Source organism: Chlamydomonas reinhardtii, chromosome 7 (genome assembly GCF_000002595.2).
Source record: "Chlamydomonas reinhardtii strain CC-503 cw92 mt+ chromosome 7, whole genome shotgun sequence".
Classification (NCBI taxonomy): Eukaryota; Viridiplantae; Chlorophyta; class Chlorophyceae; order Chlamydomonadales; family Chlamydomonadaceae; genus Chlamydomonas; species Chlamydomonas reinhardtii.
This window is the reverse complement of record NC_057010.1, coordinates 103,072-130,040: the sequence shown is the minus strand read 5'-3', so window position 1 is coordinate 130,040 and position 26,969 is coordinate 103,072. Positions and strand designations below refer to the sequence as shown.

At 66.4% G+C, this 26,969-nt stretch overlaps 5 protein-coding genes across 5 annotated transcripts; 3 read left to right on the top strand and 2 right to left on the bottom strand.

Annotated features, from left to right (window-relative positions):
* Positions 1–7: 7 nt before the first annotated feature.
* Positions 8–5,615, bottom strand: CHLRE_07g313100v5 (uncharacterized protein). The gene is made up of 4 exons (XM_043063830.1): positions 5,205–5,615; positions 2,798–5,061; positions 2,372–2,493; positions 8–1,880 (listed from the first exon to the last, which is right to left on the bottom strand). Exons 2-4 carry the CDS (start codon positions 5,015–5,017, stop codon positions 1,610–1,612), a joined length of 2,613 nt encoding a protein of 870 aa, XP_042922398.1. The 5' UTR covers positions 5,018–5,061; positions 5,205–5,615; the 3' UTR covers positions 8–1,609.
* Positions 5,616–5,725: 110 nt separating this feature from the next.
* On the top strand, positions 5,726–7,821 carry CHLRE_07g313050v5 (uncharacterized protein). The gene is made up of 3 exons (XM_043063829.1): positions 5,726–5,882; positions 5,991–6,163; positions 6,368–7,821. The coding sequence occupies exons 2-3, from the start codon at positions 5,993–5,995 to the stop codon at positions 7,079–7,081; spliced, it is 885 nt and encodes a 294-aa protein (XP_042922397.1). The 5' UTR covers positions 5,726–5,882; positions 5,991–5,992; the 3' UTR covers positions 7,082–7,821.
* A 554-nt stretch (positions 7,822–8,375) lies between these two features.
* On the top strand, positions 8,376–15,801 carry CHLRE_07g313000v5 (uncharacterized protein). The gene is made up of 19 exons (XM_043063828.1): positions 8,376–9,112; positions 9,315–9,441; positions 9,502–9,707; positions 10,014–10,362; positions 10,534–10,701; positions 10,932–11,111; positions 11,534–11,564; positions 11,723–11,790; positions 12,033–12,116; positions 12,364–12,475; positions 12,587–12,956; positions 13,105–13,153; positions 13,324–13,440; positions 13,712–13,747; positions 13,909–13,953; positions 14,358–14,426; positions 14,657–14,713; positions 14,921–15,043; positions 15,242–15,801. The coding sequence occupies exons 1-19, from the start codon at positions 8,517–8,519 to the stop codon at positions 15,599–15,601; spliced, it is 3,147 nt and encodes a 1,048-aa protein (XP_042922396.1). The 5' UTR covers positions 8,376–8,516; the 3' UTR covers positions 15,602–15,801.
* Positions 15,802–15,855: 54 nt separating this feature from the next.
* On the top strand, positions 15,856–17,231 carry CHLRE_07g312950v5 (uncharacterized protein). Its single transcript, XM_043063827.1, has 2 exons — positions 15,856–16,199; positions 16,300–17,231. Exons 1-2 carry the CDS (start codon positions 15,985–15,987, stop codon positions 16,448–16,450), a joined length of 366 nt encoding a protein of 121 aa, XP_042922395.1. The 5' UTR covers positions 15,856–15,984; the 3' UTR covers positions 16,451–17,231.
* Positions 17,232–17,233: 2 nt separating this feature from the next.
* Positions 17,234–26,915, bottom strand: CHLRE_07g312900v5 (uncharacterized protein). Its single transcript, XM_043063826.1, has 19 exons — positions 26,331–26,915; positions 26,214–26,251; positions 26,024–26,105; positions 25,682–25,819; positions 25,378–25,560; positions 25,149–25,211; positions 24,858–25,028; positions 24,583–24,705; positions 23,908–24,390; positions 23,386–23,743; positions 22,862–23,269; positions 21,582–22,712; positions 20,518–21,458; positions 19,519–20,386; positions 19,143–19,322; positions 18,831–18,996; positions 18,515–18,646; positions 18,223–18,363; positions 17,234–18,076 (listed from the first exon to the last, which is right to left on the bottom strand). The coding sequence occupies exons 1-19, from the start codon at positions 26,832–26,834 to the stop codon at positions 17,857–17,859; spliced, it is 6,330 nt and encodes a 2,109-aa protein (XP_042922394.1). The 5' UTR covers positions 26,835–26,915; the 3' UTR covers positions 17,234–17,856.
* Between the last annotated feature and the right edge of the window lie 54 nt (positions 26,916–26,969).

Here is a 26,969-nt window from a genome sequence, read left to right as displayed (position 1 = left end):
TTGGACCCTTCGTGTGGTCTTACATCCGCACATACTCCTGACTTCTTCCCAGTGACAGGGCATTGCCATTTCAATGCCCCGGACAATCTTTTGGAGGCCTTGTGACGATTCAGCTGTCCCCGCCCCCTCCCACACCGCAAACGCACATGTGCGGATAGCTGGGCGCAAGGGCCGAGTTCAGGATTCCAGCGCCCACTCTTCCACGCCCGATTGCCCCAACACATCTCACGTGCCTACTGACTGTCATCCTCCCCTGGTCCTGACCTGACCAGAATGGTATGAAACCTCAGCGGACCGCGCTCCAGACCACATGCACACACCCCATGTACGGTACGGTAATAATCTTTGGTGTATGTACTCACCACATCGCATCGTCTCATTAATGCCTTTCTCAAGAATGCATACATGCACACAAACACGGACATAGCCGCGCAAAAAAAGATTGTGGGTGCCGCATGTGCCGCCAGGGAGGCATGTGCGCAAGCGACCCGTCACCTGCCAACGGGGGACGTGTGCCAGCTGCGCAACAGCTGTGGCGTGTGGCGCACAGAGGCGCAAACAGCCCAGCCCGGGCAGCCCCCCATGCAGCGGCAGCGGCAGCGGCAGCGCATGCCTCACTCCACACACAGGCCGCCCGGTCCTCCACGCACAGACCCACACGGCCACAACCACATCAGCACCAGTGCGGCGCCCGCACAACACACACAAGCACGCAGTCACCCCACATACACCCTGTTGTCCTGTCCCCCATGTGCCGCCACCAACACTATCTTGTCTCACTGCCTGTCCCACTGCCTGTTTCTCTGCCCGGCATTCACACTGCCGTCACCTGCCTCCCTGCTTGCCTGTGCCCCATGCAAGCCGTTTACATCCATGCCCATCCCCACACCTCACTGGTCCCCTACTCTGACAGCCTTCTCTGAATCTTATGCTACCTGCCCGCCTGCCGCAGGCCCATGCACCATACCTGTCTTAAGAACAGCTTGCATATGCAATTGCAACAAAGTGTTGCTAGTAATCTCACTTATGTTCAGTGCGCATTTACTATCACGATCCACGTTCAAGCTCATGCGCCATTGCATTTGTTCCAAGCGCCGCTGCTGTTGTCTGTGCAAGCCACCATGCCTGCCCGCACCCCATCTCCTCCTCCTCCTCCTCCTCGTCACGAGCGGCTATCTCGCACGCGGCCTCCACCCGCCGGTATGTGTGAGCCCCCCCTGCTCCATGTCCCTTTGGGGGTGGAGGGGCAGAGGGGGCAGCGCACATGCCGGCGGCTCCGGCACACGGCTACTCCGCGTCCCCAGCCTCAGCACTGTTGGCTTACCACCACCACCACGACCACCACCACCACCTGCACTGCAGTCGTTCGCTCCCGCTCTCCATGGCGCTGCTCGTGGCACTGCTCATGGCCGCACCACGGGGGGTGTTACATTCATGATTACCACCCTGCACATGACGGCCACGGCCGCCGCCGCAGGCTGACCGCCTCCCGGCCCCACTGCCAGGCACATCTGTGCCCACCGGCCCCACAGCCGCATCATGGCCACGCCTGCCACGGCTGCCAGCCATCCAGTCCCTCGCCCCACGCCCCCCCGTGCTCCCAGACTGCTCAGTACATGACGGGCGACGCCGCCGCCACCAGCTGCAGGTAGCTGCCGCCGCGCCGCACGTCCGGCCGTGACGCCTCCAGCGCCGCCACCTGCGCCGCCAGCGCCAAGTTCTCCGCCGCCAGTGCCCGGTTGCGCTGCCGCACCGCCGCCAGCGCCGCCTGGTGCCGGACCAGGTCGGCGGCGGCGTCCGACAGCTGGCGGCGAGCGGCGGCGGCGCGGGCGGCGTGCTGGCGGCAGGTGGCCTGGGCCAGTGTGGCGCTGCGGAGCACCCTGTGGGCGGGCACACGTGAGCACGCATGGTGGTGACTGGGTGGGTGGCAGTCACGGGAAGAGGAGAGGGCAGCCAGAGACCCATTGAGCCAAGGCTGATGACGGGTTGGCGGGCAGCTGCCGCGATACCGCCATCTTTATGCTGAGCCTGCCCACCCCTCCCGCCCCAGCATCGCCGATATCCCACACGCTCCTCGCTCTTATGCGTGTGAGTCTGTTGCTTTCCAGCGTTTCCCGTATTCCTCTCGGAGTATGCTGCGGACAAGCCCCCCGCCTTCCCCTCCCCCCTCTGTACCGGTTTGCGGGATGGGTTGCTGGGAAGCTTGGAACTCGGTGCATTTCGGGGATGGGGACTAATGTCGCGTGCCACTCTGTGGTCAAGCATAGGCCACGCTCTCCTCCTCGCTCTATTGCATTGGGTTTGGTTTAGTTTGGCTGGTATCTACAACCCCCCCCCTGGCCACCCCATACCCCCCCCCCCCACCACACACCTGGCGTACTCCTCCTGCAGCCCCTGCAGCGACTCCGCCAGGTGCACCTTTAGCCGCATGGCCTCCCCCCGCGTCACCGACAGCTCCCGCAGCACACCCCGCAGGTGCTCCACCTCGTCCTCCTGGCGGGGTTGGGGGGTGGGCGGTGGGTGGTGGGCGGAGGGGGGCAGGCAGGTAGGTAGGTGCGTGCGTCGGCGCGTGGGTGCGTGTGGTGCAACCAGCGGTGTGGGAACGACAGGCTTCTTAAGCGGGTAATTCGGGTGCCTGGGGTTTTGGCCCTATGTGTATTGGCTGCGGCCACATCTCGTGGCATGGCCGTCCAAGGGCTGCGCCGCCACACCGCCCTATTCTCCCCTCCTTGGGCTCTTCCCCCCTCCTTGCCCCCACTCCGCCCCCGCCTCCCTCCTCGCCCACCCTGCCTCCCACCTTGCGCTCCAGCGCCTCGCACAGCCCGTGCAGCTGCAGCAGGCGGTCGCTGAGGCCCTCCACCGCGCCCATGTGCGCCGCCACGTGCGGGTGGCTGCCCAGCAGCTGGCCCACGTGACCCACCAGGTCGTCAAACAGGGCGTCCAGGGCAGCGCCAGTGGCAGTGCCGGCGGCGCCGTAGGGCCGGCCACTGGGGCCGGCAGCGCCAGGGCCGTAGCAGCCGCTGCTGATGCTGCCACTGCCGGCGGGGCCGGGCCTGGGCTCCCCGCCGCCGCTGAAGGACTTGGCCCGGCCGGCACCGGCGCCTGCGGCTGTGGCGCCGGGTGTGTATTGCACGCCGCCTATGGTGAAGGAACCCGAGGCGGCGCGGCCGAAGCGCTGGGTGAGGCTGCGCACAATGCCGCCGCCCCCGAACCGCGGGAAGGCGTGCGGCCCCAGGCCGGTTGCTGGGTTGCTGCAGCCGGGCTGCGCGCCGGAGCCGCCTGCCGCTGACGTTCCGGCCTGACAGCCGCCGTCCGGGCCGGCCCCCGAGTCCGCCGCGGCGCACAGGGCGCTGCCGGACGACGTGCGGGACAGCGCAATGCCCAGTGAGGGCCGGCCGCCCGCATACCAGGGCCGGCCGGGCTGCCACCCCCTGACCCCGGCACCTGCGCCCACACCGACTGCTGCGTGTGCCGTGGGCGCCGCTGCAGTCGCTGTGGCGCCAGGCAGCGGCCCCGACAGCGCCGGGTTGTGTTTGGCGGGCCGCTGCCGCCGCGGGAACATGAAGCCAAAGCACCAGCGCCGCTTCGGCCGGAACACCGGGTGCGCCCCCGGCCCACAGCCCGAGCTTGAGCCTGCGCTGCCGGCCGCGGCCCCGGCGCCCGCCTTGCCGTGGCCGCTCCTGCGCCATCCTTGCCGCAGCCCCGACACCAGGCCGCCCCAGCCACTGGCAGCAGCACCCGCACCACCACCTGGGGCTGCTACTGCCGGCGGCTTGGCAGCGCCCAGCACTCCAAAGGCCCAGGACGGGCGGTCAAATATGCTCTCTTCCTCCTCCTCGCCGTCAGTGGTGTAGTCACCGGCGTCATCCCCGTAGCGCGAGTAGCAGTCGAAGGGCGGCTGACCCGAGAACCCGCCGCCGCCACCATCGCCGTCCTTACAGCTGCTGGCAGTGCCGCCGCCCAGTGTCGCCGCAAGCGCGTTGAACTCGTCCTCCTGCCAGCTGCCGCCGCTGCCGCACAGCCCGGCGCCGCTGAGGCTGCTCTGCAGGCTGCTGCCGCTACCGCAGCGGCTGAGGCTGTGGCTGAGGCACATCGAGCCACCCCCTGCGCCTGCCCCTAGCCCTGCAGCCGCGCCGCTGCCCCCGGCCGCCGCCGCGGATGCCAGTGGGTGCGGCGCCAGCGGGTGCAGCGGCAGTGGCGCCAGGGCCGCGGCGGCCTTGGCCTTGCCCGCCCTGGCCGCGGCTGTGGAGTGCCGTGGCGTGGGCGGCGCCTCGTCCCGCGCTAGGTCTAGCTCCATGTCCATTGCAAACACACCAACGCCAACACCACTACCGCCGCCGGCTGCAAAGGAGCTGCCTGCAATCGGAGCCGCCGCTGCCAGGCCCCGCGCTGGGGCGGTGCCGGGACAGGCCCCGGGCAGACCGCCGCCCAGCCCCGGGAGCTGTGTGACTGTGACGCCCCGGAGTCGCTCAAAGTGGGCGGCACGGGCGCGGACCAGCGTTGCCGCCAGCAGCGCCGCCGCTGGTGAGGGCGAGGTGGAGGTGGTGGAGGTGGCGGTGGCGGGCGGTGTGCTGCCGCTGACACCGCTGACACCTCCGGGCGGTGAGCTGCCCGCCAGGTCCCCGGGACCCCTGCAGGCGCGGTCGACCTGCCCCAGCCCACAGCACTGTGCTGGGCTGTAAGTGGGGATGGGAGGCGAGCCGCCGTGGACATTAGCAACAACAAGTGCAACAGTGGGTGCCGCAACAGTGCCAGCCCGGCACTGGACTGGCCCTGTGGCTGCTCCTGCGGTGGTCGCGGCGGCGGCGGCAGGATCGGGCGCGTCCTCCGCAGGTGCAGGGATGTGCGGAGACTCCGATGTGACAGAGTGGTGACTCGGCCACTGGTGTTGCGGTGGCTCGGCTGCAGCTCCGGATGCCAGGCTGGCCGCATCGTTGGCTGCTGTGTGCGCTGTGGGCAGCGCCCCATGCAGCGCAGGATGCGCCGGCGACGTTAACGGGGGAATGACCGAAGGCATCGTCTTGACTCCGCTTCAGTGCACCGCCGCCGCCTGCACGCTGCCTGTGACACGGACCACGGACACACGGATGGGAGTGGGCGGGGTTTTTCCTAACCAGAAAGTGTTACTTAGGCGGCATCTGGTGGATGCCGCGCTAGAAGCTTTTTCAGGAAACATAACGCTGGATGACCGCGCCTCTGCTTACCCAATGGCGTGTCTGCCGCCCTTGCGTCGGCACAAATAACGCAATGTGTGGGGTCTGCTCTCGGCCGCGCGGCTTGGCGGAAGCACATTGACCAGATCCAGGCTATTATGATGCCTGGATATGCAAATCCTCAGGCCGGGTACACTGGTGTGCCAGCACTGATAAGCCCGCGCTCGCAGCTCGAGCTAAACCCTCATGCGGCCAGACGACGCAAAGAGCAACACGGCCAGCCTAAGTGGCATAAACGACTGCATGTATACATCCTGAATTGGTCATACTATCAATGTGCTCGTGGTGAGCAAGGGTGCAGCTCTTCGGTGGCGAGGTTCCGGTGCACGCTGCCTGTTTTTGTGTTTTGGCTACGGTCATTACAGAGTGCCTGCTACCAGTCAAGCGAGCGCTGAGGTAATCGTCCTGGCGTCCTCAGCTCTGGACCACCGCGGAGTGGGCGCTGGGATGGGCCGATGGGCACAATAGTCTAATCGCGATGAGACCTCGCTTGCCGAGGTGTAAAGATCGATACGGACTTCATCATCGCGGTTCTGCAATTCTAGGGGCTTGGGACTGCTTGAAGCAAAACACCAGACTGTCTGCCTGGCGGAGCTTTGCTGACGAATGTTCATTCTCTCGTAAATCTTTGCTTTAGACACATCATAGGAATGCAAAGCTCAGCTTGCGGTGAGCGCAATTTGGGGTCTTGATGTTGTGAAAAGACGCCTGCTGCTCCGCGGATTCGGAGTGTACCATGGATTACTGTTAAGAAGCAGCGCTGTTTGATGTGTGCAGGCATGCTCGCAAGTAGGATCGCGTCGCACGCGCTTGCTGCGACGTCAGGAAGCGGGCGGGGCTGGTTCGGGGCAGCGGCGCAGCAGTGGCGCGCGGTGTCCGCTTCGGCAGGGGCAGCCACGGACGGAGCGCAGGAGGCTGCGCCGGCCGCAGCGGCGGCAGTTCCAACACTGGTGGGTCAGGGACTCGGACGGACACTGATGTGTTGTTCACGTTCCCGATACGTGGGTTTGGCGCCCGGCCCGGCTGCAAGGGTCGGATGGTGGTGTGGGGAGGGCCGTCTGAGCCCCACCGGGTGCCCTGGTGCGCAGCCTGTGCCGTGTGCGTGTGCCCTGTTCCCCTCACTCTCCCTCACCCCGCCACCACCTCCTCAACAGACCGCTGCTCAGCGCGCCAAGCTGCCGGCACTGCTGGCATTGGCCCGGCGCCCCACCGCCACCGCCCGGCGGCTGGGCTCCCTCACCGCGCTGTCCGCCACCTACCGCGACATGTCCCTCACCCTGTCCGCCCTGGCGGCGCAGCAGGCGGGTCTGGACCCACTGGCACCCGCGGACGCCATCGACCAGCAGTGGGCGCAGCAGCAGCAGCAGCAGCAGCAGACACAGGCGGCCGCCCAGGCGCAGGCCTCGGAAGGCAGCGCAGCAGCCACCACCACCGCCTCGGACCAGGGCCAGGCCGGGGCAGGGTCCTCAGCGGCCGCCTCGGGGTCTGAGGAGGTGGGTGTGCTGGGCGCCCACCTGCCGCTGCTGGACGTGACGGACAGCGCGGTCAGCGGCGGCGACGGCTTTGCAGTGGACGGCATCCGGCCCGCCCCCCAGGAGCCGCTGCTCAACCCGGCCTACATGGACAAGGTGAGCGCCTGGGCCGCCCTGGCGCCGCCGCACCTGGAGTCCAGCACGGCGCTGCAGACCGCCGTCAACCTGTGGCCGCCCAGCGAGGCCACATACCCCACCTACGTGGACTTCGACGCGGCGCTGCGGCTGCTGGGGCACCACACCAGCCGCAAGCGGCTGCGGCTGGGCAGGCGGCTGCTGCGCAAGCAGGACAGGTACCAGCTCAAGACGTGGGAGCACCACTCGGGCGAGGCGTGAGGGGGCGAGGAGGGGGCGGGCAGAGAGGGGCAGGAGGAGCGGGCAGGAGGTGTGTGGGGGATAGCTGTTCATGTGAAGAACGGGGGCCCAGGAGGCGGACATGCGGGGATTGTGAGGACGCGTTGGGTTGAGCGGGTGAGGGGTGGCTGCGTGAAGCACAAGGGCGCGGATGGACGTGGATTGTGGTTGTGGTTGTGGTGTGTGTGTGTGTGTGTGTGTGTGTGTGTGTGTGTGTGTGTGTGTGTGTGTGTGTGTGTGTGTGTGTGTGTGTGTGCGTGTGCGTGTGCGTAGGCCGCAGGGAAGGAGTTCGTGGTGGGAGTGGCGCTGGCGGGATGCTGGGCAGGCTCTGGGTGCGGCGTGCGGCGCGCGGGGCCACTACGGTACCTCCACTTGACAAGCATGTAAGCAACCGGCCGTTCTGAGCTGCGACCGTGATGTTTCTCCTGGGTCTTCATTGCGCCATAGCCTCGATGATGTTCGCACGAGTAGCCCGTCGCCTTCTCACTTCGGGTGGCGTTGTGGCCGTGTGGGTGGGGGCTACGAGAGTGATACCGAAAGCAGCTCGACGGGGTCTCTAAATGTCAGGTCGACGTGGGTGGGGGCCGTGTCATCGTGTGGGTGTGTGGCTGTGTGGGAGAGGGTGCAAAACGGGTATACAATGGTGGGAGCAAGTGTCGTGATGCGGCTGGAGGAAGCTCCAAACGCAATGCACATTGATATCTTGAAAAGCATCGTCAATAACTAACACACACGTCCGCAAGTCATGTAGAGAAGGTCGCCCTGGGACGCGGCAAGGGAGTGAGCAGCAGGCGAACGCCGAGCGTGTCGGGATCGGTCCCATGCAAGGTCCCATGCAGCTCGGCCCACGAGCCTGCATGCACATCAGCGCAAGAGGTGCACCGCAGTCGTTGGAGCCGCGGCCCCAACCGGGAGCCATCACCAGCGGCGCCATGTGCTGTACCGCTGTCTGGGCCCATCACAGGGCGTGTGGGCAAACGGGCACATCGCCCCCGACCACGCTACTCGCCATGAACGCCCGCACGAGCGTGCGACTCCCCTTGCTGCGTGCCCGTGCGGATGAAGGCAACACAAGCATGAGGCTGCGGACCGTGCGCTCCGGTGAGAGCCACGCATCTGTGACCTATGTGCGAGGGGTGATAGCGTGTGGGAGCAACGGAAGCGGGGGTTGGTGATCACGGGTCGTCACGGGTCAGGCCGGGATGGCGGGGCGCCCCTGCGGCGTGAACAACCATTGCAACGCATGCATGTAAGTCACATTGGTATTGCAGTAACCCTGCCTAGAAAACCGCGTAACGCTCCTCGGCACCGCCGAGGCGGTATCGCTGCAGGCTGCATCAACAACCGTCGCGACTTCCTTTCCATAGTCCTAGCCACCACGGACACGGCCATCGTCGAGCAAGAAGGAACTGCGATCATGGCGTCGGTAGCAGCGCCTGCAGCCGCGGCTTCAGAGCCCTGCTGGACCGAACTGCTCCCGCCCCTGGCCGCTCGCGGGGTGCTGCCCGGCCTGCCGCCGCTGGCTCGCCTGCGCAACGCCGTGTGTGCGGCCATGGCGCCCCTCGCCGCCCCCCTGCCCACCACACAGCCCGCCACTGCGGCCCTGTTCCCCGCGTCTGCGCTGCTGGCGGCGGTGGAGGGCTGTGTGGCTGACACGGCCGCCATCCCGCCACCCGCCCGCCCCGCCGCCTGCCTGCTGGTCGCGGCAGTGGCGCAGGAGCACTACGTCCGGGCGCACAGCACGAGGGCGCGACTGCTGCGCACCGGCTGGAGCGAGGCGTCGGCCGCAGCCGGGTCGGCTGCTACGGGTGCTGCGGCTGCTGCGAGTGCTGCTGCCGATGACGGCTCGCTGCGGCGCTTCCTGACCAGCCAGCCTCCTCAGGTGGTGGCTCTGGCGCTGCAGCAGGCCCTGGGGGAGCCGGACAGCCAGCTGGGCTGCCTCATGAACCGGGTCCTGCAGTTCGGGCCGGAGGGGGTCGAGGTGGCGCTGCGGCGCACACTCATGGCGGTCAGGCAAGTGAGGGGTGTGGAGGGGCGGGGGCGGGAGGGGGGGGCGCTGCGGGCGGCATGAAGACATGCGGTGGAGACATCGTGAGTGCTGGCTGGTGTGTGTAGGATGTGGGCAGTGCTGCCGGCTTGCGCCTTCTTTGCTTGCCGTAGTCATGCACGTGACGCGGCACACGACACACGGCACCCGACACACCCTGTGACGCAGGTCGGGCGACGTGCATCTGTCTGCGGGTGACGGCCGGCGCACTCTGGGCGGCGTGTTTTTCAAGGAGCTGGGGCGGCTCAAGGCGGGGGCGGCGCTGCAGCAGGCGGGGGAGCAGGTGGAGGCAGAGGTGGGGGCAGGGCGGCAGGCGGGGGGCCCGGGTGTGCTGCCCCCCCTTCGGCCGTACCAGTCAGATGCGGTGGGACTTGTGCTCAGCAGCTGGGGCCTGCCGCTCACACCGCAGCTACTGCCGCCCGGTGGCGGGCGCGGCGGAGCGGCTGCTGCTACTGCCGCCCGGGAGCGCTACAGCCGGCTGTGCGGGGGCTGGCGGGGCAACTGGCTGGTGTGTGCGCCCACCGGCTCGGGCAAGACACGCGTGTTCGTGGAGGTGGTGAGGTGAGGGAGAGGGAGGGACGTGGGATAGGGGGGTTGTAAATACCAGCTAATACTAAACCACACCAACCTAAAACGAGCGGAGCACAGGCAGAAGCGTAAGTTGCAAGCGATAATACTTACCGTATGGGAGGGGGTTGAGACGTCGTGGGGGATGATGAGAGGTTATGGGGGTGAGTGGTGGTGGGGCTGAGGACGGCACACGCAGTCGTGTCACAAGAGGTGCCCAGGTGGCATGGGGCTCTGGCTTGGGCCCTGGCGCAGTCTGCCCGCCCCTCATCTCGCCCCACGGCCCCTGTTGCTCTGTAGAGCTCTGGTCGAGTCGCGCAACCAGCCCGCCGCCTCCTCCTCCTCCGCCGCCTCCCTGGGTGCCCTGGTGGTGGTGCTGGCGCCGACTGTGGTGCTGACCGCGCAGCACGCCGCCTACTTCCTGCGGGCCGCCCTGCCGCGCACCCAGGTGGGCGCCTTCTCCTCCGACAACCCCCTGTCGCGGGAGGCGTGGACCCGTGTGCTGCACGACACGGGCCGGCTGGCGGCTGGCGGCGGCAGGGGCGGCGGTGGCGGTGGCGGCAGTCACTGGGTGGTGGTGGCCACCGCGGCCTCCTTCGCCAACCTGCTGCAGCAGCGGCACGCAGTCATGAGCCAGCTTGACCTGCTGGTACGAGTGGCGGGAGGGGGGGGAGGGGTGTGAATATACGGGTAGGTCCTTTGCTCGGGCTGGCAGTTGATGGCAGTGACTCACCCCTTCTACCCCCCACGCAACGGACCTCCCCACCTTCCACCTTTCGCCGCTAGTGCCCACCGCCTCCTCCCTCTCCCCCCCCTCCAGGTTCTGGACGAGGCACACCACTGCCACGACGACCACCCCTACGCCCAGGCCATGCGGCACTTCCGGCCGCACCACCCGCCCCCGGTAGGTGGCCGCGGCGGTGGCGGTGGCGACGGCGGCCCCCGGGTGCTGGGCGCGACGGCCTCCCCAGCCAGCGAGCAGAGCCTGGTGCGTGCGTGCGGTACCGGTGGGGCGGGCGTGCGGCGCCTGGGCGTGCAGGCACACAGAGAGAGGTGCAGGGTGCAGTAGTTGCCGTGGTCCGGGAGTTGAGTGGCTTCCACCACAGCCGGTACGGACCCTCACGCGCCCGCTATCTGCCTCCTGGTCACCCCACGAGGACGAGGCGACCTGTGACCCTAGAGGCTAGAGGCTGGGCCTGCCCACTCCACCTGCTGCAGGCGGCCCTGCACGTGCGCATGACGGCGCTGCTGGGGCTGCTGGGAGCGCGGCTGCACGCCGTGGAGGTGGAGGAGGTGGAGGCGGGGGAGGCAGGGCAGGCAGTGCTTTGCGAGCCGGTCCAGTCGGAGGTGCGTGTGCCCATGCGGGCGGCGGACCGCACCATGTGCCAGGTGCTGCAGGTGAGGAGGGGGTGGGTGAGGGAGGAGGAGGGGGGGTGAGGTGTGTGTGTGTGTGGGGGGGGGGTGAGGGGGGCAGGAGGAGGGGGTGGAGGTGTGTGTGTGGGGGGGTGAGGGGGGCAGGAGGAGGGGGGTGAGGTATGTGTATGTGGGGGGGCTGAGGGGGGCAGGAGGAGGGGCGCCGTGGTGGGCGGGCGGTTGTCTGATTGCCTGGTGTGGTGTATTGGTGCGGGCACTGAAATCCGAGCCCTAATGAACCAAGGGGGGCGGGCTGGGGTGTACGTGACGTGGCGGGTTGAGCTGGGGCCCTGGAGGTGGGGCACCTGGTGGCGGCAGGTCGGCTCGGCTGCCGGTCACGACCGTGCTGCCTGTTGGCGTCGCCTTGTGCGAACCTGCACCCGCCTGCCTCGCGCTTCGCTACACAGGTGTTTGCGCTCAAGGCCGCGGCAGACCTGGGTGAGCATGGCACCTTCGCATCAGCACATGCAAAGGCTTGTTCACTCACGCGTCCATCCCTGGTAGCTCGGCATATCGTTGTTATCCAACGGCCGACCGAGCGCTTGCCTTTTCCCAGCTTGTTATCTCCTGTTACCCTCTCGCCCTTGCCTCCACAGGCGGGAGTCTGCAGCGCCTGCGGCCGTGTGGGCGGATCGCCACGTCCGACCTGTGGCAGCTACAGGAGGCGAGTGGGGTGGGGGGCTCAGGGAAAGAACACACAAAAGGCCGTGTATGCGATGCGGTACGATGCTCACGCCATCGCCCTTATGTTACCGCCATGCCCACGGTGCGTGTGTGGTGTTTGTTCAACGAAACGAGAAGCGTGCGTTCGCCATATCATTGTGGTATGTATGATTGGTAGGCATTCGCACAATCCGCCAAGGACCCACACCGCAACCGAGCATGCGACAACCATCACCGCCACAGGGACTGGTGGATGCGGTGCGGTCGTCAAGGGCGGCGGCGGCGAGTGACAAGCCCCTGGCTACACGTCTGGACACCCTGGGGCAGGTGTGTGTGTGTGTGTGTGTGTGTGTTTGTGTGTGTTTGTGGGGTGCGTGTGTTTGGTGGTGGTGGTGATGGTGGGTTCAAAGGTGGTAGGGGCGCTAGCGCAACCTCACCAGGTCATCACGGGTGCTTAGCGATCACCCAGGGTTCTGTACACCGCATCCACAACCTCCCAGCCCATTACTGATCTCCCTGCTGACACGGCTGCTGCCCGCCTGCTCCGCAAACGCCTGTGCGCTGCCTGCTGCAGTGGCTGGCCCAGGGCAGGGCGTTTGCGGCCCGCTACACCTGCCCGCACCTGGAGCTGGCCTGCCGCCTACTGGACCTCCTGCGCAAAGCACTGGAGCTAGCGGAGGAGGCGGGTGGGTGGGTGTGGGTGGGGTCGGACTGCACACAGGTCGCGTGCGATGCCGCGTTGTTGGTGGCATGTTCACTTCTGTGCCTTCTCCTCCTGCCTCGTCCTGAATCCACAGGCTCCGAGGCCGCGCTCACCTACCTAGCACGTAAGGCTGCGGCCCTGGCGCGCGAGGAGGCGGAGCTGGAGGCGGCGGAGCTGCAGGCCAGACAGGCGGGCGGCGGCGCCAGGGCCGCCTATGCCACCGCTGTGGCACGTATCCTGCTGGGGGGCGCAAGCAGTGAGGACGACGATGACAACAGCGGCGGCGGCGGCAGTAATGGAGGTAACTGCAGTGGCAATGTTGGCAGTGATGGCGGAGAGCTGCCGCCACTGCTTCAGGAGTTGGGTGCGGCGGCGCGGCGGCAGCAGCTGCCCAGCGGGCACCAGGTGGCGGCGGCACTGGAGGCGGAGTGGGAGGCGAGCGAGGGACCCCGGGCTGGCAACAGGTGGGCACTCCCACACGCCACTGGCTGACGCGTTTGGAGAGGGCTGCCGTCTTGTTGTCAGAGCTGGGAACGCTCTGCTGTGCGCCGCGCTCACCTGTGTGGCTGTGTCAATCACATTTGCCCTTCTTGCGCCCCCCCCCCCCCGCAGCTGCGATGACGTGGCGCTGCGTGTGTCGGCCCTCACCCGCGAGATGCTGGTGGGTGGGATGTGGGTCAGTGGGAGGGCCCCAGCCGGGTGGCATCTGTAGACACATGCAGTCGTGTTACGGTATGAGCTGTCTGGCTGGAGCCCTGAGGCCCCCGAGGCCCTGGCACACGCCAGCTTGGACCCATACCTCCTGTGCTGCACCCGCCCTGACACTGACAGGTGGAGGGAGACGGGTGTGTGCTGCCGACCGGGGCCCCAGGGGCGGCGGGGCAGGCCGCTGGCGAGGCGCTGGCGATGCAGCTGGTTCGCGGCTGCTTCGCGTCCGGAGTGCTGCAGGTGGGCGGGCATCACGTTACCAGGCCGGGTGTGGGGCGTGGTGGGTGTGGAGCATTATACGCCCGCACGCAGTCAGGTTGCACCCAGGCTGCCAGCCAGACGGCAGCTGCAGTGTCCGCAGTGAACAATCTCACGTACTTGTTGACGTTGCAAGTCGTAACACATGTCCATAACGGTGTCCATGTCCGTGACTCCCTCACCTCCGAATGTCGGCAATGCAACACCCCACATCCTGCGATCGTCCGTCCAACCCACTTCACGCTACTTACAGGAGGTGAGCCGTGGCTGGACATGCGCACTCGCCAACGTCGGTCCATTGGCCCACACTGGCGTGGGGCACCGGGGTTGCCCGGGCACGTCATGCCGGCAATGACAGCCCCTGGATTCAAGTTCGCGGATGCGTGGAATTATGTGCGCAGGGTTCTTCCTCATGACAGATGTTGGTGCCCACCCTCCCTCACTCCACAGGCCGCCACGCACCGCAAGTACTGGGCTCTGATGGAATTCCTGCAGGTGTGGGTGCGTGTGTGCCCGTGTGTTAAGGGGAATGAAACGCGCGCGCCTGTGTTCAGAAAGCGCAAGGCAAGGGACGAGCACGTGTATGTATGTGTATGCGTGTGCGAGTGTTAAGGAGCACACGGAAAACAAAGCGTATAAGCAGTGTGTGCGAGTGTGTGCGTGTACACATGCCTGGGTGCACAAGCCCACATGTCCATGTCCGCGCACATGGGCCCAAGCAGCAGTGTGTGTGCGTTTGCAAGTGCCCTGTTGTGGTGTGGGCTGCTGGTTGGCGGGCCAGCGGACGGGCGGCACCCGCCAGTGGCGTGTAGCACCCGACACCAGCACCCGCCACCGCCTTCCAGTCAGCACCAAGCCGGCCCCGACCCCCTCGCCCTACCCTGTGGCCCCACTCGCAGCGCTACCGGGACGCTGACAGCGGTGAGGGCGGCTGCTGCCACGGCATTGTGTTTGTCAAGACGCGCCAGGTAGGTGTGTGCGAGACTGCACGCCCATGCGTGCGTCCTGGCGGGTAGGTGTGCGCCCATGTGCTTGGTTGGCAGAGGTTGCCAGACAACACACGGCAGAGGCATGAGTGCTGTCCCACCTCCCAACACGTGGATGGGCGGCTGTGTTTGCCACGTCACATGAGGCGGCTATGCACTCGGCTCCCATCCAACCTCACCACATGCTACCTCACCCCTAACCCCACACACAGGCGGTGTACCACCTGTCGGACATGATCCGCCGTACGGCACAGCTGCAGCACGTGGAGGTGAGTACTAGGACAAGTGCGATGGGGGAAGGCCGACGCGGTATGTGCAAACTGCATGAGCAATCGTGCGCCTGTCAGCCGACGCGGGCGGCAACTGCCTCCATCCTCCTCTTGCAGAAGACAAAACCAACTACAACAGTGAACAACATGCGCCACGACTTGCCATGCTGCCGCCGTTAGCCCCAACCTGGTGTCGCCCATGCACAGGTGTACGAGCTGGTGGGCCACGGCGGTGCCGCCGGCCGCCGCACGGCCCTGGACCCGCACAGTGACCGGCACGGCCGCGGCATGAGCGGCAGTGAGCAGCAGCAGGTGCTGCGGATGTTCAAGGTGGGGGCGGGGTGGGGGTGGGGGCGACTGCGTGTGCGTGTGCGCGCCCACACAATACGTGAACACGGAGGCGTGTGTGTGCATGTGTGTATGTGTGTATGCGTGTGCCCCGCTATGCATACGTGTCACCCGCACCTGCCTCCCACCACCCGCTGTGCCTCCCTCCATCTCCCACCCCCCTACCAAACATCACGCCAGGACCCAAGCGGCTCCGCGCGCTGCAAGGTGCTTGTGTCCACCTCTGCCGCGGAGGAGGGCCTGGACGTGCCGGGCTGCTCCTGGGTGGTGAGGTACAACGCCGCCGCTACAGGCATCCAGCTGCTGCAGAGCCGCGGCCGCGCACGCCTGGCCACCGCCGCCGCCACCTTCGTAAGCATACTGCAGGAGGACACACTGGACCTGCGACTGCACCAAAAGGCGAGGGAGGAGGAGCGGAACATGAAGGAGTACTGCAGCGGGGGAGGCGGGGGAGGAGGAGGAGGCAGTGGGAGGCGGGAAGGGCAGGGAGGCGGGGGCTCTGAGCAGTCGAGGCCGCAAGGAAAGAAGCAGCGGCTTTAGTGCGGGGGAAAGGTGGGGTGCTTGCCATCCTTGGCAACAAGGCTCGGGGCAGAGGCTCGGGTGGTGGAATGATGTGTCGCTGCTGTTATTGGGATAGAGCTATACGGTTGCTTATGAGCCGCAAGCCGAAGAGCAATAGCGGTTTGTGCATGTGTGTCCCGGGGTGGGGTGGGGCAGGGGACGGCTCAGGGCGAGCATGGGGAAAGACCCACTCGCCCTCTCCGTATTAAAAATGCAAGAGCTCACATCTCTCCGTTATACAGTATGACGACAAAAAACTTTCGCGTTGCAAGCATTTGACACAACCCTTGACGCTAGAAACCCTACTGGACCGTGAAATGACTGGGGTCGAATGCTGCTCGTTGTGCGCCAGTCCCGGTGCAATGGAGTGTGTGGCTTGCATCAAGGACGGAGCTGAGACTGGGACTGTTCTGTGCGGCTCGGACTGTTTCAAGCGTCACTTCGCGCGGCACCGAGAAGGTCGCGGGTCACAACCGGGGCTAGCACCGCCCGCTAGCCCCTCACCGGTGCTTGCCGGCGCCAGCCAGCACGACACGGCGACGCCGGTCAAGTTTGGCGCTTCTGCGACGCCTCGCAGGCACGTTCGCTCCCCGCCATTTCCGCTGTGCCATTGCCCTGCTACCCTCTGTCCAGTGCAGCAGCCGTCTCACTTTGTGTCGCTGCATTTATGCTTACAGGCAACCTCCCTCCCACATGGTGTCGCCGCACCCGCTGCGGACGCCCAACAGCTTCGCAACGCCAACATCCTTCGCGGGGCGGGACCAGCCCTGCGCTACAGTAACACCCACTCGCCCACGCTATGGCGCCATTCCGCTCAAGATTCGGTAGCTTGGCCGGTTTAGGCTGGGGCTTGGGCGCGAGGAGCGCGCTTTCGCGGTGTCCAGGGGCCCGGAGGACACACATTGCGTGGCTCGGGGGCTGTTTTCTCTCGCAAACATTTCGTATCGCTGACAGACTGCTGGTATTGACGCTGGACTATTGACGCAACGCGTGGGGCTGCTGCTGCACCAGCGCTGGAGCTATTTTTCATTTTGGCTCCGGTTGGTGCCGGGCTGGTGCTGAGTTTCTGCATTGTTGGACGGCGTTTGGTTAGGACCTTTCACGGTATCGTTACAAGGCACTCGTTGACCTGCGCATGTTTAGGGTACATTATAATTATACAGTCGAGCCAGTCGCTCGTGGTATCATAGCCCCACAGCGTGGGAATAGTATTGCTACGATATCGCTTGCAGACATGAGCATGCGGCTAGGGCCCAGGCGCTATTTCGCCAGGACCCGTTGTAAACTCTCAGCCGCGAGCTAGTAGTCCCGTTCCGGCTCTTCGTCCAGCTTCAATCGCTTGCGGACCTCTGGATCATTTGCAAGACGGCTGTGGTCCCACTGCGCAGCACACACGGGAAGAAATTGTTAGATTTTTGGCGCAACGCAGTCGCTGTGCTTGATGGGAGCAAAACATTGACACTCACATATAGCACACCAGCCCACACGAGCAGAACGGCGCTGGCGACGAGGTTCCTTTTCTGCCAAGTCTCTGCCTTTCGCCACACCTCGAACGGACCAGGCATAGTTATGTGGTGGATGCGTATGCGGTCTCTTACACGGGGATGCGAGGGGCTATGGGAGGGCTTGTCAGAGGCCAAGTCGACAATGGAGCAGGTCCCATGCCGGCTATGACCGCGCAGTAGCAGACCACGCAGTAGCAGAGTTTTATTCTCCGACCCCATTTCACCCGTGCTTTTCCCTAATGTCAGCGTACCGTAAAGCATCACACCAAAGCCGCACAGTGCTAATGTAGTGTGGCACCTTCCCCTGATGCGACACACGGTATGCTCCAAGTTACATGTGCTGTTAGGCAGCAGCCCGGGGCATCAGCTTGACCACACAACTGCGTACATCCCATCCAACGCAGCCGAGCAACGGAAGACCCCCGCTTCCGAGCAACTGCTGCACGACCTGCATATCATAGACAGCCTGCGTTCTTTCAACCATGCGCAATACGTTCTACCGTAACAATCCTGCCTGTATGTGGCGGCTAGGCGCCTTCATTGCCATCCACCCGCGTACCGGCAACCTGCGCTACCATCATCGTTTGACTCTAATTGCCCCATCTGTATCAGTGCAAACAATCTCCATTTGCCCTACATGGCACCTTCTGACGACTCCATGCACACACTGCGCTGATGCATAAGCTCTACGCGCAGTCTGTTTCAGCGTTAGCAGCCCCGCCATGCCGCCTACGACAGGTCAAAGGAGCCCTGGCCCTCCCGTATGGCGTACATGAGGCGCGCCGCCATGACGGCCTTGCTGCTGTAGGGCGGCAGCTTGATGTAGTTGGCACACGTCATGACGGACGGCAGGTCGGCGTCCGCCGCGCACATGGTGCCGGCCCCGCCCAGGCCCGCCTCCTGGAAGCTGCCCACAGGCGTGGGACCGTTGCTGGGGCCGTCGCCGCCGCTGCGGAAGGAAGAAGTTGGAGCAGGAGCAGTTAAGCAGCGAGCGAATGAGCGAAGGAACGTAGACAGCTTGATGTACGTGTAGCGTTGGGAAGGAAGACATCAAATCCAGCCCGAGCATGACCCCACACTAGTACAGCGACCCACCTGGGGTGCTTGCGCACAACCGTCAGCCTTGGCTGCAGTGCGGTGAGGCCGCCGGGCGGCAGGCGCGGGCAGCCGGTGACGAAGCGCAGGAAGGCGCGCTGATCGGCGGCGTCCAGTTCCGACATAATCTCCAGCAGGTACCTGCGGGCCGAACGTTGTGGTCGTGTGGCTGAGCGTGATAAGGAAGACCAATCATGCGCGCTTGCGAGTATAATTAGATTGCGTGCACCACCGAGCACAGCAAGGGGAGCAGAAGAGATGAGCGGACCTAAGTGAGGAGGCAGCAACTCACTTGACCGGCTGCGAGTTGGCTGTGTAGCCGTGGTCGAACTTGATGGCCTCGCTCAGCGCCTGCAGTGTCCAGCGCTCGCCGCTGCCGCACAGCAGCACCTCAATTTCGTCCTCGTTAAAGATGGACAGCGTGCTGCGAGTCGCGAGTGCAGAGACATACACACAAGAGTTTGGCGGTGAGGCTGCGTTCCGCAGAAGGCTGCCGTGCGACTTCATGCCCACGGTGGTCTACGCCCCCGGTAATCGCCGCTAATACAATCACCCCACTACTCGTACGACAAGCTTGCACCCGCACGGCCCCCCCATGCAGCTTGTACCTGAGGCTGAACACCTCGTTAAAGCCCTCCCTGAAGGCACCCATCTGCGCTGCAACGCCGCTGCCCAGCGTGGCGTCCGTCACCGCCGCCATGTACTCGGCCAGCTGCTCGGCAGTGGACACCACCATGTCACCGCCGCCGGGGCGCAGCGGGTAGTCGGGCTGGCCTGCGTGTGGGGGTACACGTGTGGAGGCACAGGCGGAGCGGCGTGTCAGCTATCGTACTTGCGTGTGAACACTCATAAAGATGTGGTGACAACCTTGCACCGCTCATTCAGCGCTACCAGCACGCCAGCTACCCGCCGGCACCCACCGGGCAGCACGAAGGTGATGCACAGGTCCTCCAGCGGCACGCCGTCCACCAGCAGCGGCCCCGACACCGCGCCGCCCGCCGCCCGGTGCGCCACCAGCGCCGCGTGCAGTCGCGCCAGGGTGGCGCCCAGGCCGGGGTCGAAGCGGGCGATGTCCCACATGTCCAGTGGGCTGCCCAGGGCTGTGGGTCACCGAGGGGTTGGGAGGAGCATATTAATGCAGGTTCTGAAAGGCTGTACTGGCGTGTAGAGCATGCAAGTGAGAAGCTCAGGGTCGTCAAGGGTATGGTCGAGCTGTCTTCAGGGGCACTGAGACCCTCCCCCTTCTACCCCTCCATGTTCATGCAACCTCCTTCTATCCTAGCCACTGCCTCTCACCCGCCGCAAAGAACACGTGGCTGAGCGGCAGGTCCAGCAGCCGGTTGTCCTGCAGCGCCTTGGCCAGTGTGCGGCCCAGCAAACGGAAGTGCTCGACCACCTTGGCGGCGGCGGCGCCAGCGCCGCCCGACCCTGACACTGAGGCGGGCGGCAGCGGACGCGGGAACAGGCCCCACGGCGCGTTCACATACTCGCACTCGTCGTGGTTGGCCGCCTCTCCGCGTCGCGACGGCACCGACACCAACACGGATCCCGACTGCACACGCGGTGGCGTGCTGCCGCCCTGCCCCTGAGCCGCCGCAGTCGTGGCCGGGCCGCCGTCCACATCCATACGGTCAGGCGAACCAGGGGTGGGCGCCGACGGCTTGGCGCCGCCGTCCCCACCGCCCGACCCAGCCCGTTGCTTGTCCTGCTTCTGTTTCTGCGTGTCGTCCTGCTCCTCGTGGCGCCACATGCCCAGGTCCTTGCGCTGCAGCTCGTGGCTGAGCAGCGTGTAGAACTCAAGGGTGGGGCCCAGGCCGGTGCCCACCTCGTTGAAGTACTCCAGCTCCAGCACCGCCCGGCTGCGCGCGTATAGCTCCATCACCTTAGCGGCGGACTCCAGGATGCGCTTGCGAGACACGCGAACCTTCTGGCGCTGCAGCCGACCCACACGCAGCTCACGCCCGTCCCGGTCCGCCGCCGCCGCCAGCGCGCCGCCCGCTTCCGCGGTATGCAGCTGCTGCATGTGCTGCAGCGCCCGGCCCAGACCAAAGGCTGTGCAATAGAAGTAGCGCTTGCGGATCTCAAACGGAAACAGGAAGCGGCAGGGGCCCACCAGCGAGTTGCACCAGGCGGGCATGCCGCCACCGCAGATGGCCAACACGTCCTGTTGGGTTACGGCAAGGAGGGACGAAGGGCCAGGTAACAATATAAGCACTTGCATGCAGCAATCCTCTACAGCGTTTGCCCGCACTCTGTCACACCATCCTCTGCGCCTTCTGCACTGCCACCGCCCACCTTGAGCTGCTGGCCAAGCTTAGACGACAGCTTGGCGGACACAAATTCGTCCCGCGCGGCGTGGCGTGTGGCCTCCAGCGGACCCGCTGCCGCCTCCTCCGCGCCGCCCGCCCCTGCCGCGTCCAGCTCGGCGCAGGCCCGCGGCCCCAGCCTGTTGACGGCCTCCAGTAGCGCCATCAACGCCAGCACCTCGCGGCAGGTGGCACTGCAGGACAGGTCGGAGGGCACACGGGGAGACAGCAGCTCCCGCAGCGGCGTATTGGCCCAGCGGCCCAGCGGCCCACTGACGCCTGCCGTGCTGCCGGAGTCTGCGGCGCCGCGAGCCGTGGACGTCTGACCAGTGGCGCCGTCCACTGCTGCCGCATCCGCCGGCGTGGCGGGGCGGTAGTAGAGGGTGTGGATCTCCTCCCAAAGGCGCCGGCCGCGGCGCTGGCCGCCACCGCCGCCCTCATCCTCACCGTCCTCGTCCCCGTCCTCGGCGCCTGCCTGCTGTTGCTGGTTCTGCAGCTGCTGTATGGCCTGGAACACCGTGCAGGCGGAGGACAGCGGCGGCCGCTCCTCACCGCCGCCGCCATTGGGGCCGCTGCCCAGTACGAACACCATGCGGGCGGGGGCGGCCTCATGCGCAGCGGAGCGGGCCGCGCCGCCCTGCGCCTGGCCCGCAGGTCCGGGTGCAGCGGCGCCGTCAGGTGCTGCCGCCGCCGCCGACCCGCTAGCAGGCGCGCCCGCGGCAGCTCCCGCTGCACGGTTGCCCCATGCGCTGGTGGGCCGGGTGGTTGCCGCTGCGCCACCGGGAGCCGCACCCGGCTTGGCTGCCGGTGCTCCAGCGGCTGCGGGCTGCTGTGACGAGCCCGCCGCCCCCGCTGGTGCCTGCACCCCCCGGCCCGGGTCCTGGTCCACGTGCAGGTCGTGAACCGTCATGGTGCCCAGCTCAACGTCGCCTGTAGGGGTGCGGAGTAGGTGCAGCAAGGTCACTGACCAACCCTAAGACAACAGACATGCATCTCCACTAAGCAGCGTAACCACGTGTGCCCCTCCTTTACTAACGCCAAACTCCGCCTCACCGTCGTCGCCATCCATGGCATCGTCGTCGAAGTCATCATCATCCTCATCAAACATGGCGTCGCCACCACCGGCAGCGTCATCCATGTCCGCATCCCCCTCCCCGTCCCCGCTGTCGTGCCCGTCGTCCACCTCCAGCTCGGGGTCGGGGTCGCTGCTGTCGCCCAGCTGGTCGCCCGCGCCCGCGCCTGACCCGGCCCCGCCGCCCACCTCTCGCCGGCCGCTGCGGCGGCGGCCCAGGCGGCCGGCCTCCTTGAGCTCCTCACCCGGGTCAGCCATGCGCTGGTCCGCACCCGCCTCACCCGCCGTGCCGCCGCCACTGCGCCGGTTGCCCCGCGTTGGAACCGGCACCGCACCGGTCCGGCGCGTGGCAGCCTCCGCCTCCGCGCGCTCACGCGCGGCCTGTGCTCGCGTGACGCGGCGGTTGCCTGCGCCGTCATCGACCGGGATGGGATGCGACTGGGTGCCTGCCGCGGTGCCGCCGCCCGCGGCAGCGCCTGCGCCAGGCGCGTTGCTGCCAGCGGCCGCTGCGCCAGCTGACGTTGCTGCCTGGCGCTGATCCGCTGCGGGCTGCTGTGCCTGTGCCTGCGGCGGCTGTGGCGGCGGCGGCGCCGAACCGGGTGCCACTCCGCGGTACACGCGCGACCACAGGAACTCCTCAATGGCGGCCATGGTGGCCAGTGGCTCGATGAGCACGATGTTGGTGGAGTAGTCGCGCAGGCTGTTATCTGAGCTGTGGCGGCACAGGCGCAGCTTGAAGGGGTGAGTCAGCATGGACAGCCCGCTGCTCAGACTGCCGGGCTGCAGCGCGCCGCCAGAGCCGCCCATGCTGCCGCCGCGGCCGCCGTACATGCCGCCGCTCCGGAAGCTGCCCGAGCCTGGTGGCGGCGCGGCGCGGCCGTGGTATACGGGGAAGTTTTCCGAGCTGGACAACGCCGCCTGCAGCTTGCGCACCAGGCCCACCAGCGGCGGATTGCAGGGCGAGCCGGCGGCGGGCGTGAGGCCGGCGCGGGTGAGGGCGGCGATGCGGCGCAGCACCGCATTGGCGCGCTCGTCAGCGCCGTCAGCAGAGCCCGCCGCCGCGGCCGGCAGGTCGGCGCCAGTGAGGAAGTCGTACAGTGACTTGACCGCGCCTGGGTTTACGGTGGGCAAGAGCAGTGCCGGGTCATGGAGCGCAGACAGCCAACAAAGACGAGGGGTACCAGCGTGAACAATCTGAGAGCTTCAGGCGACGGCAAACTAAACAACCAAGTGGTTTCGCCTTGGCCCCCATCTTCCTCACCGCTATTGAGCAGCTCAAACACTGACACACCGCCGGGGGGCGCGCCACCCGCGGCAGGCGACAGCCCGGCGCTGGCTGTGCTTCCGCTGCTGGCCCCCATGATCGCCAGCAGGTCAGTCAGGGTGCTGGTGGGCGCCGCCGGCAGCCGCTGCAGCAGCGCCCGCACCTGCAGCAGGCCCTCAGTCTGAGGCGCGCCGCAGCCGGCGTCATAGTGGGCCTTTTGGAAGCGCAACGCCCGCGCCGCCAGCGACGCCCGCAGCGTGAGGCCGCCGGGGCTGCCAGGAATAGCGCGCGTGGCGGCGGCAACCGCAGTCGCCGCCGCTGCACCGGTGGCGGCCGACGGTGCGCCCGGGCTGGCTGCGCCGGCTGCGCCCTTGTCCTCACCACGCGCGCTGGCAGAGCGCGTTACTGCAGTGGGCACGGCATGACTTGCGTTCAGACCAAGCAACCAAATCCTGACATCTTGCCCCATTACGATTCAATACAACAATGCGCTTCATACAACGCTTCCCACAACCGCTCACCACGACGGCCGTCCTCTGCGGTAGGCGAAGGCGCGCGGCGGGCGTTGGGCGGTGCAGCCAGCGGTGGCGGCGGCGCAGGCGAACCCGCGCCTGACGCCCCAGCTGCCGCGGGCGCTGCCAGCTGCTCAATGGCGTGCGCCACGCCCTCCTTGAGGAACACGTGCTTGAACACGTCCGGCAGCTGCGCCATCAGCACCTCGCTGCAGTGCAGCGCCGCCGCGCAGGTGGGCGTGTCGCGGCCCGCCAGCAGCGAAGCCAGGAAGCTAGCCAGCGGCAGGTCCCGCAGCGACTCGCGGAGCTGGGCCGCCGGGCAGGCGGTCAGCACCTGCAGCAGCACACGCAGCGCCCGCGCCCGCACCTGCGCACAGCAGTCCGCACCGCGGCGCATCGTGAGCGATGCACGAGGAGCCACCGTGCGCACCACTGCCCGCGACCCGGAACGCTCGCACCCTTTTGGCAGTGACCCATCCCCAACCACCGTGGCTTCACCGCAGCTCCTCTGCACCCCCGGCCAGGCCGCACCTCAGGCATCACCGTGGCGCTGTAGCTGTTGAGAACCAGCGGCAGTATGTCGCCGCACAGCTGGGCCGTCAGCGGCGGGTGTGCGCCCAGATACGACTGCAGCTCCGAGCCCCGGCTAGCGGCACTGCCGCTGCGGCTGCCACCCGCGGCGGCGCCCTGCCCCGGCAGCTCCACCGCCGCGCCCGCCGCCACCAGCGACTGCGAATCGGGCACGGGCGGCAGCACCTCGTGCAGCAGCCCCATCACGTCGTACAGCTGGTCGGGCGTTCGCAGCAGCGAGGAGGCGCCCGCGCCACCCGGCCCCGCCATGAGCAGCGGCGAGGTGGCCAGCAGCGTGCGGGTGGTGGCCAGCACGCCCGCGCCCAGCAGGGTGGTTGCGACCCCAGCGCTGCTGGCGGCGGCGGTTGACAGCAGCTTTAACAGGCCGTAGTAGGTGGACAGGCTCAGCTGGCTGGTCATGGCGCCCGTGTCGCTTAGGCCGATCTGGGACGGGGCAAGCGGGGCAACTTGAAGTCATAATGGGCGGCAGTGGCGCAGCCGGGGCAGTTGACGCCCGGCTCCACACACGGCAACCCGTACCACATGCTGCGCCTGTCACCCAGTACGTCAGGACCGCAATCTGCACCCTTATTGCATCCAAACATGCATCTGCCCCTCACACCAGCCCTCGCTCACCAGCTGCAGTGCCTGCCCCACCAGCCCGCCCGAGGTCAGCGCCTCCAGCAGCGCCGGCTGGCCCGCACTGGCCTCCGCGATGTAGGACAGCGACACGCAGGCGTTGTCCACCACCTTGGCGTCCTGGGGACGAATGGCGAGGGCGAGAACGAAACGCACGATACGTTATGTTGCGCCCTGGAAGCCGATAATGAGTCTATGGCCGGACACTGGGGCTGCCGGCCAGCCCCTGAACACCATCGGGTCAGCCCACAACCCGCCTCCACCCGACTCACTGAGTAGTGCAGTAGACCAGTGAGGATGGGGATGGCCTCCTTCACCGCCGCCTGCGCCGTGCTGCTGGAGGCGGCAGAGGGCATCTGCGTCAGCGAGCGGCAAATGTTGGCCGCGGTGGCTGTGGCGGTGCGCTGCACGCCGGTGGGGAAGAAATCCAGGTAGGAAAGTACCTGCAAGCCGGGCGGCAAATGGGTGGGGTGAGCGCGCATCAAGGCAGCGGCATGCGGAATAACCTCGTCACTGTAGTGTTGTCCACCTCCTGCGCAGCATGGGGCTCGGTCCCGACTCACTGCCAACAGCCCGCCGTTCTGCAGTAGCGAGGGCGAGTGCTCGTGCGACAGCTTTTCCAGAGCCTGCGGTTCAGCATAGCCAGCGAGCGAGGTCAAAATTAGGCCTCGAAGAATCAAAGTCGCGTCGCCGGCACGTGCAGACCGCATTTCACTCTTGCCCCCAACTTCAGCGCTAACAAGCTCCCAGCGACCCATCAGCCCGCAGCCCTCACCATCCCGCAGCTCTCACCTGCAGTGACTGCTCCGCCAGGTCGATGTACTCAATGGTGAGCAGGCGCGCGCAGAAGGCAGGCACGGCGCCGTGCCGCACAATGGCGCTGCACGACTGCGGCAGCACGTCCGCCAGGAACGTCAGCGCCCGGGCGGCCATGAGCATGATGTCGGGGTTGTGCTCCGCATTCAGCAGCTGGATCTGTGAGGAGTGAGGATGGCGGCAGTGGGTATGTGCGCGGCTAAGGTAACGGGCGTACGAGCTCGAGAGTACAACAACCACACAGGGTCTTGCATCTGCGGCACACAGCCGGACACCTTACCAGCAGCGGCACCATGCTCTCGATGGGGAACGTGGCCAGGTTGTCCTCCGTGGATATGGACAGCAGCTCGTTGAGCTCCGACAGCGCAGATAGCTGCGCCACCTCGTCGTCCATCTGCCGCAACCCCGTCATAATCGCCTGCAGCGGCAACACGTGAAGACCGCGACAGCTCTTCAGAAACCAGCATGCAACGCAGCCTGCAAGGCCCAATCAAGGTTGCATCCCCAACGGCACCCCTGATGAGATTCTGGCTGTGCTCACGACAATCAGCTGCCTCCCGTCTCGCCCCAACCTGGCGCCGGCCAAGGTCCAATCACGCTATGCCTCCCCCGCACGGCCCACCTTGAGGCGGCTGCCGGACATGCCCATGGGCATGACGTCCTCAAACCCTGCGCCCAGCTTCCTCAACAGCCCCTGCAGTGCACTGCGGATGTACATGGAAGGGCCATTGATGTGTGCAATGATGACCCACCCCTGCCTGACGTGTCCAGCGTGTCCCGCGTGCCTTGTGAACGCCCCACGAGGCCCTTACCTGCCCGCTCCTCCGCGCGCAAACATATCGGCCAGCTCCTGCACGCATTTCCAAATAATATATCAGGTTAGCGCGGTGTTCACCGGCAGCCGGACGTTTTCGCTCGTGCACGCACACCTTGTCCTCGTCCATGGCGCTCCTCCCCTGACGATTTGCCATGCCCCGTCCCTGGTCTGGTTGCGCCGATGCCCCCCGTCCACTGGGGTTAGGCTTCTGCTGCTCGGCAGCCGCTGCGCCCGACCCCGGAACTCCTTGCTGCTCAGTGGCCTCGGCAGTGGCCTCGGCTTTCGCCTTCGACTGTACTTCTGCTGCTGGAGCTTCTTGAGCTTTTGTCCTCGTCCGACGGCCCTTCACAGGCTGCTGAGGCGGTTGCGAGCCAGATGCCCCTCGCCCGCTGCGCGTTACACGCCCCGCCTGTGCCTGCGCAGGCAACTCAGCTGGTGGACTCGTAGATACGCCGGCGATCTGCTTGTCCTTCTGTGCAGCTGCAGCGTGGCCAGGACCCTTGTTGCCGGCACCCCGCGGAGCCTTGCCACCCCGCCCTTGCTGAGGCTCTTTTGTTGACTGTTGTGCGGCGTCGGGTGCTTCGTCACGTCTGTTTCGCTTAGACCGTGTCTCCATTGTTCTCCGGGGTCTCCAGTCTCATCTTCGTCTAGGCCACTAGCTGAAGCAAACGCAAATAGCTCTGATTAGCACCGACTTTGAAGCCATGAACTGATAAGCAGCGGTGGAAAACCCTCCTGTGCATGGGGCCCC

What these genes read in the sequence shown, in the direction of transcription:
- CHLRE_07g313000v5 (XM_043063828.1), top strand. Translation starts at nt 8,517, where the DNA reads ATGGCGTCGGTAGCAGCGCCTGCAGCCGCGGCTTCAGAGCCCTGCTGG. An exon ending in TGAGCCAGCTTGACCTGCTG is followed by an intron (nt 10,363 to 10,533) that starts GTACGAGTGGCG and finishes CCCCCCCTCCAG; the next exon opens with GTTCTGGACGAGGCACACCA. An exon ending in AGGTGCTGCGGATGTTCAAG is followed by an intron (nt 15,044 to 15,241) that starts GTGGGGGCGGGG and finishes ACATCACGCCAG; the next exon opens with GACCCAAGCGGCTCCGCGCG.
- CHLRE_07g313100v5 (XM_043063830.1), bottom strand. Translation starts at nt 5,017, where the DNA reads ATGCCTTCGGTCATTCCCCCGTTAACGTCGCCGGCGCATCCTGCGCTG. An exon ending in GCGAGGCGCTGGAGCGCAAG is followed by an intron (nt 2,494 to 2,797) that starts GTGGGAGGCAGG and finishes CAACCCCGCCAG; the next exon opens with GAGGACGAGGTGGAGCACCT. An exon ending in CTGCAGGAGGAGTACGCCAG is followed by an intron (nt 1,881 to 2,371) that starts GTGTGTGGTGGG and finishes GCCCGCCCACAG; the next exon opens with GGTGCTCCGCAGCGCCACAC.
- CHLRE_07g312900v5 (XM_043063826.1), bottom strand. Translation starts at nt 26,834, where the DNA reads ATGGAGACACGGTCTAAGCGAAACAGACGTGACGAAGCACCCGACGCC. An exon ending in TGGCGGAGCAGTCACTGCAG is followed by an intron (nt 25,212 to 25,377) that starts GTGAGAGCTGCG and finishes GCTGAACCGCAG; the next exon opens with GCTCTGGAAAAGCTGTCGCA. An exon ending in AACGAGGTGTTCAGCCTCAG is followed by an intron (nt 18,647 to 18,830) that starts GTACAAGCTGCA and finishes CGCGACTCGCAG; the next exon opens with CACGCTGTCCATCTTTAACG.
- CHLRE_07g313050v5 (XM_043063829.1), top strand. Translation starts at nt 5,993, where the DNA reads ATGCTCGCAAGTAGGATCGCGTCGCACGCGCTTGCTGCGACGTCAGGA. An exon ending in CGGCGGCAGTTCCAACACTG is followed by an intron (nt 6,164 to 6,367) that starts GTGGGTCAGGGA and finishes CCTCCTCAACAG; the next exon opens with ACCGCTGCTCAGCGCGCCAA.
- CHLRE_07g312950v5 (XM_043063827.1), top strand. Translation starts at nt 15,985, where the DNA reads ATGGAGTGTGTGGCTTGCATCAAGGACGGAGCTGAGACTGGGACTGTT. An exon ending in GCTTCTGCGACGCCTCGCAG is followed by an intron (nt 16,200 to 16,299) that starts GCACGTTCGCTC and finishes TTATGCTTACAG; the next exon opens with GCAACCTCCCTCCCACATGG.